The sequence below is a fragment of the Podarcis melisellensis genome, assembly GCF_964234715.1.
Source record: "Podarcis melisellensis genome assembly, chromosome: 3".
NCBI lineage: Eukaryota > Metazoa > Chordata > Lepidosauria > Squamata > Lacertidae > Podarcis > Podarcis melisellensis.
In genome coordinates, this window is record NC_138530.1 from 92,183,955 (window position 1) to 92,195,958 (window position 12,004).

General features: G+C 37.5%; 1 protein-coding gene and 1 long non-coding RNA gene across 7 annotated transcripts in view; one reads left to right on the forward strand and one right to left on the reverse strand.

The window, feature by feature from the left end:
• Positions 1–12,004, reverse strand: part of LOC309367344 — a 217,812-nt gene that overhangs the window by 43,000 nt on the left and 162,808 nt on the right. The window lies entirely within an intron of this gene.
• The window catches only part of ROCK2 (Rho associated coiled-coil containing protein kinase 2), a 53,603-nt gene that overhangs the window by 22,716 nt on the left and 18,883 nt on the right, over positions 1–12,004 (forward strand). For 5 of the 6 annotated variants that reach the window (XM_081905958.1, XM_081905960.1, XM_081905961.1 and 2 more), the window contains 13 exons: positions 399–490; positions 1,356–1,515; positions 1,991–2,078; positions 2,399–2,410; positions 3,280–3,368; positions 4,393–4,441; positions 5,709–5,844; positions 5,963–6,054; positions 6,241–6,487; positions 6,759–6,865; positions 7,656–7,815; positions 9,382–9,542; positions 10,814–10,998. In XM_081905958.1, the coding sequence (XP_081762084.1) occupies positions 399–490; positions 1,356–1,515; positions 1,991–2,078; positions 2,399–2,410; positions 3,280–3,368; positions 4,393–4,441; positions 5,709–5,844; positions 5,963–6,054; positions 6,241–6,487; positions 6,759–6,865; positions 7,656–7,815; positions 9,382–9,542; positions 10,814–10,998 (1,578 nt within the window). The remainder of the gene's footprint in view (positions 1–398; positions 491–1,355; positions 1,516–1,990; positions 2,079–2,398; positions 2,411–3,279; positions 3,369–4,392; positions 4,442–5,708; positions 5,845–5,962; positions 6,055–6,240; positions 6,488–6,758; positions 6,866–7,655; positions 7,816–9,381; positions 9,543–10,813; positions 10,999–12,004) is intronic. The other variant, XM_081905959.1, reaches the window with a different exon arrangement.

Sequence of the window (12,004 nt, forward strand, 5' to 3'; positions counted from 1 at the left end):
TTTGAAATATTCATTTCAGTAGGGTTTGAATAACTGTTCTGTGTTTGGAAACCAGGTCTTCCGTCATTTACGTCCAAATGTTTGTACAGTGGTTTGGCAAACTTCGTAGGTTTGCTTTTTTTTTTTAAAGAACTTTTTCCTGCATTCCTTTTCTACACAGTCCAGTTGGAAATATGTTTTATTCCACACATGGCAGGCTGAGATTTCTAACCATTTCATTCTGCATATGTTGAGAGTGCTGAGAAACCTAACAGCTTACAAAATGGGAGGATTCAAATTGCATTTAATTATAATGGGAGGAAATGCCAAGAATGTTTAGGTATCTTTGGCACTTAATGTATTTTTTAGCTTGTAATTATCGATGATAATACAAGAATTGATTTAATTGCTATGTTTAGGGAGGTACGTCTTGGAAGGAGTGGAGTAGAGGAAATTAAATCTCATCCGTTCTTTAAGCATGACCAATGGGATTGGGATAATATTCGAGACAGTAAGTATCATTTTTAAAATATGAAAAATATGTTCTTTCTTACTTAAAAAAAACTTACTTTGGGTTAGTGTCGAATTTAAAATGCAGGGGTTCTAAAATGGTTTCTATGGGCATTTATATTTGTAATTTACCTTTTTCTGTAAGTGTCTAGGCTTTTACAAGAGTTTTTTTTTTTCAACTGCACTACTTTATTGAGTGTGAATGGGTAAAAATTTCATTCTGTTTTGCTAGCACCCACCACATCATGCTTGTTTAGTCAAACAACTACTCTAAATATGTAACCTGAATTATGTTTTGGTTCAATAGAAATGTATAAATAATGGCTCTGGTTCTGCTTCCATCTGAGAAAAATGTTTCTGTGGTTGGGAAAATATTCTTGAAAATTCTTATTTGGGGTATTACTTATTTATAAACAACCAGCTTATTAAAAAAACATCAGTGCAACTGTTCATTGTGGTCCACCAAACTCCCTAGCTTGGGTCCTAAGTACGGGCAGCAGAATGAAGCTCACAAAAGAGAATCTCTTTCTCTGCCCTTTCAAGCAGTCCCCTGCACTTCCTGAAAAGCCTTCCTGCAGCTCTGCTTTTGCAAGCTACTTCTCATCTTTGGGTAATGCCCCAGCTCATGCTGTTCAGGAGCACCCCCCAGCCTTCCAGAGAAGCTTTAGCAAAGAGGCAGTTCCCTTTCACTTGCAGTTCTCAGAAGCTAAGCTTCTGTGTTTTTGTTTCTCAAGACTTGTAAAACAGGGCTTTTCAAGACCCTGGCTCATTGCAGAAGATAGCTAGCAAGTTATACCATGCAAATTGCTTTTGTGGAAGTGGAAAAAAGAATTTTGATTTAAATAACTATTTTCCATTTTTTTTAGCTGCAGCACCGGTTGTACCTGAGCTGAGTAGTGACATAGACAGCAGCAATTTTGACGATATCGAAGATGACAAAGGGGATGTTGAAACCTTTCCAGTCCCCAAAGCCTTTGTTGGAAACCAGTTGCCTTTCATAGGATTTACTTACTTTAGAGAGAACCTGTATGTAAAATACTTTTAATGATATACATAACAATAATGCTTGCTTCTTTTCATATTAGAATTGTTTAATTCGTTTTCAAAATTAAGCATTGTACTGTGCATTTTCAAGTATCCATCAATACTGTATTCAGCACAGGCTCTTTGCAGGGTGGGTAGGGAGCAAACAGTACATGCAGAATCTGAATAATCTTAGGGTATTGCAGTAAGTTTCTGCATACCAATATATTACTGCACATAAATATATTTCACTTGCATAGGTACTTGAAAAATTAGAACATTTGTATGGGTTTGAGAAAAGCACCCCATCTTTTCCGCCTTTGAGTCAATTAAAATTAAAAGGAAGAGAAGTGGTGCTGAATAAAGCTGCCTTCATTCTGAGAGCAGTCTAGTGGGGATTAAGACTTGAGAGAATTGATTAAAATGAGTTGATTGGCATAGTTGTGGAGTTTTTGAAAACTTGAGTTGTTTTCAACAGGTTGCTAAGTGACTTTTCTGAGCTCTGTAGGGAAGTTGAACCCTGCAAGAACAATGGGGCAAGGAAAAAAGAGGCAAAGAAAAATGAGGCAAGTACTCTTCTTTTTAATAAGGGCTAAACATATGTAAAGTGTTTGTTATGCATGATAAATAATACTTGCGATGTAGACTTGCTTTTCAGTAGTTAGCGTTAATTGCACACATCTGAAACTACTTGTGAGTAGTCTTGCTTTTGTGAAAAGAGCAGTTGACTAAAATACATGGTTTATGCTTTAAAGCAAGAGTTGTTAAAAGGGAAATTAAAGTAACTATTTAAAATCAAGATAGTGAAGCTTTGGAAAATACAGACAGGAGAGGCTTGTTTTTTAAAAAAAACTATATTGGATATTTTTTGTTTTTGTTTTTACAGGACAGTGAAGAGGTAAGTACATTATTTTAAATTGTTTTTCTTTCAATAGGTAATATTTCAAAAAAAGTTATGGTTTTTTAGGCAGTAGCTATCATTGATTGAATGTGTGATTAATTATCCAGTTAGTTGACTACAGATGAGAATACATTTATTTCATATGTCCATGGTGAAGGGAGCCCCATTAGATAAGAAATGTTCTGTGAATGGCCAGTCATTTTTATTTGATTTTTTAAAAATGTGAGTGCATGAAAATAACTGTGATAGATGGTTATTTTCCCTTGCCACTTAGCAGCCTTTGTTTGTAGACATAAGACTATAGAGAATATGTTTACACTTACAGGGCACTTCGCAAACTTGGAGGGTGTCTACCCCCACTTCCCAGTAAGTTGGGCAGTCCAGAACTTTATCTACAGAGAAAATCCTAAATGTGTGGACTGTGATGAGCTAATTTGAATTTGCACAGTTTACTTATGGGCTGCAGTTTTTACATCTAGAATATGAAACTTCACATGTTTGAAATTGTTATGGCAACTTACAATATTTGTGAAATTTGCAATTGCTGAAGTTGGATTTTGAAATGTGCAGTGTAAGATAGGAGGGTGTGTTAAGATCACGATTATGAGGTTTCTGTAGATTTTGTTTTATTAAATGCATCACAGATAGTTGAATTTACTTTTCCCATAATGAAGAGCGGCTCTCTAGATATTTCCATGAACTACTGAGTATCTTTATAATCACAGTTTAGTTCCAGCTGTGGGTATGTCATAGTAAATAAACAACTGGTGTCCAATCAAATGGCGGATGGTGCTTTCAATATTTACTTACGTGAGCTATTTTTTCAAGTTGTGTACATTTAAAGACCAGGGTTTTTTTCCTTTCAGTTTGCACAATTTCAGGAAAAAGTAAACAAATTGGAAGATCGAATTCGTAATGAAATACAAGCCAAAGATGAACTTGAGCAGAAATACAGGTAGAATCCCACCCCGTTTTATGCAGAAATATGGTCTTCAAAAATGTTAATGGGAAATCAGTTTGAAGAGTATTATTTGTATAAAGAACCATAATATCAAAAAGCAGTCTGTATCTGACACATTTAATTTATCCTGGTACTTTGGTATTTCTGAGGGCTCAGTTCACTTGCAGGGTGGAGGATTCCTATAGGGCCCAGCAAGATCCCTGTTTGCGGGGGCAGGGTGAGGGCTATGGTTGCCTTCCATATCAACAACTAGCCATCCCTCCTGTCTCTACAAACCACCCTAATCCTTTCAATTTAACAAAAAAACTAACAAAATGAATCACACCATGCATTGGTTCTTTTTGGTCTTTCCCTCACTTTGTTTTATAACACATGTTCATTTATATAGTTCTGGCTGAATGGTTGTATAAACGTATACCAAAAAGCAGCTGTTATTTTGTAGGCCTCTTGCTACCTGACCTTGCTTGGTTAGTTTTTCCATGACTACCATGTCCCATAGTTTATTAATCTAGTGGCATCATTCCCATATAATATTATGCCATGATTTGTTTTAACAAATGAAATGTTCCACAATCCACCTTCTTATGCCTTTGTCTTTGGCAAAAGACTGGAAATGGGATGGTCAAACAAACCATGGTTAAGGAAAGATTTGCATGTAGCACCTAGGTATAGTTAAAAGAAACCAAGATACATAAGCTAATAAGAAGCAAAAACTTCAGTATGGTTTGTTATCAATAAGCAAACCATAGTTAAACCACTGGCCAGGGCTCAGGCAGTAAAACCATGGTTTAATAAATCATGGCTTAACCTTCTAAATGAAGCAGGTCAGTGTGAAATTTTGGAGGCACCAGGAGAATATATAATTTTGACTTTGCTGGTTGCTGTTAAGTTACATACAATCTCACTGGTGGAATACCTTTCCTATATAGAAGATTTACAGTAGCAAATGGAAAATTATTCTGTTTCTTGTCAATTATTCTGTGCTTTCCACTTAATATTTATTTTAACACTTTCCCAGAGCTATTACTAATCGCGTAGAGAAGATAATGAAGGAATTGGATGAGGAGGTAAAGTATTGTCTATTTTATATATTTTCCATTGTGTCTCTGAATGTTTTAGCCAATCTTTTTTCTTAGGTGATGAGGGTATACCATTGGACAAATTAGTGGAATTGTGCTATAGAGGTGGCAGTTGCTACCCCAACAGTATTTAGTAGAATAAAAAAGGAGATAACATTTCTCGCACCCATATTCGATATTAATAAGCGGCTTAATATGTAATCAGTGATTGTATTACATTGCAGATAGTTTCCAGAGGAGATGAATAGAGTTTTGCTTTTTGTGTTCACCATATTTACATCTTACACTTCCTCTAAGGAACTTAGTGTAGCTTACATGGGGTTTTCATGCCTTACCTTTGAGGTTACTTATACTGAAAGAAGAGTGTTTTGCCTAAGGCCTTTTACGGAGCTTCATGGCTGAGTGAGAGTTTGAACTCAGGTTTCCAACATATGAACCCAACAGCCTTGCCAATACAACACACAAATCCATTTTGGTGCTCCTCAGAGTCTGATACGCATTTGGGGGAGGTCTGAAATCACAACTCATTTAGAGTGGATGTGCATTCAGCCAGTATAAATATTATCTCCAGTCTCAGAGGAGTATCCATTTATTCCTGGAGGATGTGTATTTCCACCAGCTTGCAGAAATCTATGCTTAATGTGTGGACATTGGGGAATGGGGGTAGTGAAGAAGTAATGTGACCCACAGTGTAGCTCTTAATTTCGGGTAATCAGTTATATCTAATTCATGTATAAAGGGGCCTATACCAAACCTTAATTTGTATCCATGAGACTTGGGAATTTTGTTGCTGGTTTCAATATGATATGAATTGCATTTTAAATTTGGGCCAGATATATAGACTTTGTACTAGAGTTTTGAAGCATGGAGTTGTAACAGTAGAGGTGGGCTTTCCCAGTCCCTTTCCCCCATTTTAGCTCACTGTGCCACCTGAAGAACTATCCATGAAATGGTATGGATGTAGAGGCTACTATGGGTAGTTCCCTTCTGATTGCCTGAGGGGCCTTTGGATCCACACTGTAGATCCAAAACTGCATGACTGTTTTGCCGTTTGGAAATTTTGTGGTTGTTAGTGAATTTGTGTGCCCACATCTGCTGAACATTATGTAGCATATTTACTGTAGCCAAATGAGAAACATTTTGAGTTGTTAGAGCATTAATTAGATTTGATAGGCTCTGTGTTGTAACTTCAGAAAAGTGCCTTCATCCTTCAGCCAATTTCTTAAAAGAGAAATATTCCATCTATTCTTACCAGGTAACCTCAAGAAAAAACCTGGAATCTGCCTTAAGACAGTTGGAAAGAGAGAGAGCTCTTCTCCAGCACAAGAATGCAGAATATCAGCGGAAAGCAGAACATGAGGCAGATAAAAAACGTAATCTAGAAAATGATGGTATGTGAACCAGAATCTTGAAGAGCCATTGCTGAACATGTTGAACAACATTGTGTTATTGGTGCTTGGAATTTGTAAAAGGCTTTTGTGTTTAACTTACTTACTGTCTTTATTACAGTTAACAGTTTAAAGGATCAACTTGAAGATTTGAAAAAGAGGAATCAGAACTCTCAAATATCCAATGAAAAAATCATTCAACTACAAAGACAGGTAAATTACATTTCTATTTGTAAATTAAGCCCAAAATCTGAGGGATTAAGTTAGAATTGTCATATTTATTTTTAAAAAAATTGATGATGAAATGCTTTGCTTGCAGTAATACTATCTTGAACATACTTAAAAGCTGACCGTTTTTGGTTGGTGAGTTAACTCTGAAATTTCTTCATGGTTCAATAGCTGGACGAAGCCAATGCTTTGCTGCGCACGGAATCTGACACAGCAGCCAGGCTGAGAAAAAACCAGACCGAAAGTACAAAGCAGATTCAGCAGCTGGAAGCTAATAACAGAGATTTGCAGGATAAGAACTGTGTGCTGGAGAATACTAAATTGAGACTTGAGAAGGACTTCCTCAATCTCCAGTCAGCTCTAGAATCTGAAAGAAGAGACCGAACACATGGCTCGGAGATTATCAGTGATTTACAGGGTATGAGAACTAGTGTGCTAGAAATATTCAGTGTTGCATAACTGCCCTTGTTTTAATTCGGGTTTCATTGACATGCTCAGTAAAAATTACTATTGTCCCTCCATTTAATTGATCAAAAAGTGGTAACATTTTCTTGCTAATTATTCTGACACCATCAAAGCATCTGGAAGATAGATTTTCTTGTTTAAATCACAGTTCATAAAACCTTGCATTTTAATGCCACACATGGCTAATGTTCTTTTTCTTGTTGACCTCTTCCAACATTTTTTAGGCCGAGTATCTAGTTTGGAGGAAGAAGTAAAAAATGGAAAGACCATATTAACTAAAATGGAGACAGAGAAAAGACAATTACAAGACAGATTCACAGATCTGGAAAAGGTAAACAACTCAGATATTTGAATGTTGTTTATTGATTTAATGCAGCAAATATAGTACTTGTGGCATTCTGATCTTCATAATTCCTTTTATAGCAGCAGCAATAGTAATAATAGTAATAATTCATTATTTATAACCCGCCCATCTGGCTGGGTTTCCCCAGTGAGAGTTTGGCAGTGTTCTTCTGTGAATGTATCATGCCCTGTTTTCACCATATCCTGTTTAGTTTGTGACATCTATGCTGGCTTTAAGTCTGAAGAAATTGCTAAGGACCATCTCTTGCAGCTTTTGTCTTCTAGTGGTAAAAGTTGATGATAACTTTAGGTTAGGGCAGCTGTGATATATATTATGCAAATAATTATTTGATGAAAGCTGAGAAATGGAGGGAATGGGGGATATGGAGTTTGGGATGTGTGAAGAGTGTTGAGGTTGTCATGTTGCTTCTGTTCCAAGAAGGTCAGCTAATCTTGCTAGCCAGTTAGCGATGCTGAAGAATCAGAAAGTTTTTATCTCAGAAGATCTTCCTCATGCTGCAACACTAGTTTCTATTGGTCTGTGATGGGGTGGGTGATGTACAGCACTTCTAATAAACATCCTGTTTCCAAATGAATGTGTGCCATAAGGTTAGTCTTTTATTGGGCGAAGACCAAGACAAAGTCAGAAATGTGAATCGAAGCTTATATTTTTCTTGTAATGACTGAACAGGCATTCCAATCAGATTGCATATTTTTGGTTTATGGCACTAGTGGGATTATAGTCAAGCAATTACATTTTTGTGTGTTTACTTAAACAGGAGAAGAGCAACATGGAGATAGATATGACGTACAAGCTTAAGGTCATGCAGCAGAACTTGGAGCAGGAAGAAAATGAACATAAGGCAACTAAAGCCCGACTAGCAGACAAAAATAATAGCTATAAGTCCATTGAGGAAGCCAAATCTGAAGCCATGAAAGGTAAGCATTTAATGTCACACACTCATAACTTCATTTATTTATTATATTCATATCACATCCTTTCTTCAAGGAAATCACAGCAGCATTTTCACCTCACAGTAATTCTGTACTTTGGCTTAGACTGAGAGATAATTACCCAGCCAGCTTCATACTTGAGTGGAGATGGAACTAGATTTTTCCCGTATAAGTCCAATTCTCTAGCCACCATCCACAATGGCTAATCTGAATTTAAAACTTTATTAGCACAAGTTAGTTGTGTTGGCATAGTATAAACTAAGACGGTTTAGCTTCAGAACTCCTATTTGGTGATGGGGGTTTGGTCAGAGGCAGGGACAACATGGGCACTGTGGCTGTCATATTTACAGTGGAATTTCAGGTTACGAATGCTTTGGGTAATGAGCTCTGCTAACCTGGAAGTAGGTGCTCCTGGTTGCAAACTTTGCCCCGGGATGCGAGCGGAAGTCACGCGCCTGCGGCGCGGCAGCAGCGGGAGGCCCCATTAACGAAAGCGTGCCTCATGTTAACAACGGTTCCTGGTTAAGAATGGACCTCCGGAACGAATTAAGTTCTTAACGGAGGTACCACTGTACATATGTTCAGCAATCCATACGTCTTAGTGTGCAGTTCTGTGATCACATCCCTGAGAGTAGCCTCCATTGAACCCAATGGGTTGTATTCCGTGAAATCATTGTGTGAGTGGAACAACTAATGCCTGCACAGTGGAACTTCCTCTCTGGATTCCTCCAACCCTCTGGGGCAGATAGGTAGGTGTGGGTGGAGAAGCGGGAGGGAAGTTCTGTGGCACAAGCGGAAGTAATTTGCTCATGCAGTGACTTGGTTGGATTCGACCCAATGGGACTTAAGTTCTGAACAGGCAATCACAGAATTTGCTGTTAAGGGTCTTACAAATTGCATAATGGTGCCTCTGAATGCGTCTGACATTTTATGTTTTGTCAACAACAACAACAACAACAGGATGAGCAAGGGTGGCATTTAAAATGTTTTTGACAGAATTGAGGTCAGTCGTAGCCAGATAATTTAGGTCATCTTGCCACTTTTAAGACAGGCATTGAATAGCTTGGGAAAGAAAGAAAAAACTTTTTTGCATGTAAATTTTGCTAGAAATAAATCTCATGCTCTTAACAATACTAATGAATTTATTTGATGTTTTACTGGAATGTACAGAAGTTTCCAGAACTGTCTAGTCAAAGATAAAAGATAGATAAAACTGGTGGGCAGTCATGCATCAAAAAGTGTATCTCACTTTCACAAAAGTGAATATGGGTAGACAGTAAATGAACGTGTCTTTGAGTAGGAAGCAGAAATTTGACAGTAAATTGAAGCTGAGGAGATCTGCTTATGTAACTTAAATTTCTTGTTCAAGCTGGCTGGGTAGAACTGAAAAGTGTTTGACAAATAGGCTCTTCAGAGTATTTTTTTGTCTAATTTAAGAGGATTTTAGTTATGCTGGTCCTTCACTGTCAGCTGTATTTTCAGTGTCAAACTGTATATTAACTTTCTTACATTAAATGGCGGTGATGCGTTTGTTTCTCTTTTGCTTCACAGAAATGGAAAAGAAGCTTTCGGAAGAAAGAGTTTTAAAATTAAAAGTGGAAAACTGCTTATTAGAAGTAGAGAAGCGGTGCTCCATGTTGGATTGTGACTTGAAGCAGTCGCAACAGAAAATAAATGAGTTGCTAAAGGAAAAGGATAGATTAAGTGAGAACGTAAGTATTAAAGAGGAAAGTTGCAATATATTTAAGTGTTGTTCCTGGTTAGGTCTACGTAAGGCTCCCCCACCCATCAGTGGTATTTTGTACCAAGTTTCTGTTTAGCTTCTTTACCTTAGTTCTTTATCACAAACAAGTGTGAGATGAGGTCTAGTAACCAAATAGCTTGCTTAAACTCAAATAATTAACATGCATCGTTATATGCCCTCACTTTGGCTCTCCTGCCCAATGAAACATTGTGCCCTGAGAAGCCATTCCTGAGGATCAGGGAACCCCATGGAAAAGCTGGGGTAGGTGTTGTGCTGCATTGGGAGAAGACTAAAAATCAGGGATGCAGGAAGGCTTACACCTCGGTGTATGTTTAGAAGTGCCTTATCCGGTGCTTTTTTTCTGGGGGGCACGGGTACGCATACCCCTAAACATGAATCTTTATACTTTTGTTCATTTACTGTATTTATTTTTCCCAATTTGAACTATAAAATGGTGATTTTCTTGAGTCAAAATGAGAGTACCCCTAAGCATTTTTTTCGGGGGAAAAGCACTGGCCTTATCCAAACCAAGTACTGTACTGAATCTACATCTTAATCCCCTGTGTAGGTTACTTGAAATATATATGGGACATTTATTGCAGTTTCATTTACCCTATGTAAAGATGTGTTGGTATAAACAGTGACACAAGTAAGAGTGTTCGTTGGAAGTCTCATTCACCTGTAGAATTTACTGCCGTGTGAGTGTGATTAAAATTGTAGTCTTACAGCCCCAATTGTATGCATGTTTAATCATCAGTAAGTACCACTGTGTCTAGTTGAGCTTATTTCTAGCTCTGTGTGCATAGGATAGCAACCTTTTAATGATTTTTAATAATATAAGTTAGGGCTGTACAAGATGTTTTGAAAACTTTTAAGTGTGGTTGATTTTCTCAAAACTAATTTCCTTTGCTTGTGGAGAGAGTGTTAGAGGTGATACCTTCCTTCTCCGGACGTTATTACTCTGAAAAGGTTTTGAGCTATATATATTTTCTTTTTCTTCAATCTTTCGGTGTTCAATCAGTCTTAAAAAGTGATTTCCATGGTGGATGCAGAAATATCTGCTAGTGACATGTAATGAATGTTTACCTGCTCTTCAAAGTAGCTTTGGCAAGACAGACTTTGTTCCCATTTTACCTTCAAACACACACTTAAACAAAGTGAGCACAGTGGTATTGTTACTTTTATGAATATTTGTACATAAAACATACTTATGTATAAAGGAATCCATTTGTTTTGTAGGTTGAAAACCTGACACTAAAAATAGAACAAGAAACACAAAAGCGTTCTCTGACACAAAATGACTTGAAGATGCAAACACAGAATGTCAATGCACTGAAAATGTCGGAAAAACAACTAAAGCAGGAAAACAATCATCTGTTGGAAATAAAACTCAGCTTGGAGAAGCAAAACAACGAACTTAGAAAGTAAGCAAATTCTACAATTGGAATGTTTATTCTTACCACGATAGATAGATAGATAGATAGATAGATAGATAGATAGATAGATAGACAGACAGACAGACAGACAGACAGACAGACAGACAGATATTTACTTCCCTTAATGTTATTTATAAGAGTATTTCTATACTAATATATGAAATATCAGGGTGATTTAAATGCCATTAAAAAAAGAAGAAGAATTAAGCTGGTTCATAGGCCTGGTGGCTTAAAAATGAATTCAGGAGATGCCTGAACAGCAGAAGCAACGATGGCTGCCAACTTCTAGTTGAGACCAGTCAGACGTCTGAAACACGGGAGGCAACTAACAGTCATCCTCTTGATGATCTTAGTGATCTGTTCCATTGTAGTTGCTGAGGATTCACAACTTTCACGAACATGGCTAAACTGGAGAGTTTGGGGCCACACATAATATGATCAAATGTGTAACAAAGACTTGATTCTAAACTGACAAAGGGCTGGTAAAGAATTGAGGATACAATGAGGCAGGTAATCTTGTTGTTCTTCAGGTCACCCTGAAAGATTAAGAAGTACCAGAACATGCATTAGTATTCAGATTTTCCCCATTTCATTTATTCTCCATTTTGAATGTACATGCAGCAGCTTAGTTGCTGCAGAAACCACTTCAGTATGGAGATCTTACCTTGTCAAAGCAGTTGTCAGCAGTGGCCACACTGCTGTGGGTGCATATGAATGGGGCATAATCTCCCTGATATATTGTTTATGAAATAGAGTAAGGTCCTTGTGGGAGAGTATTTATAATAATAAAACTCAACTCCCACTCCAGTGGTACTTCTAAACCTGCTGCGCTGCACCATTCAGTCTTGCATACAGTCATACCTCGGGTTAAAGATGCTTCAGGTTAAATCTTTTCAGGTTGCGTCCCGCAGCAACCAGGAAGTAACGGAACGGGTTACTTCCGGGTTTTGCTGCTTGCGCATGCACAGACGCTCAAAATGATGTCACATACATG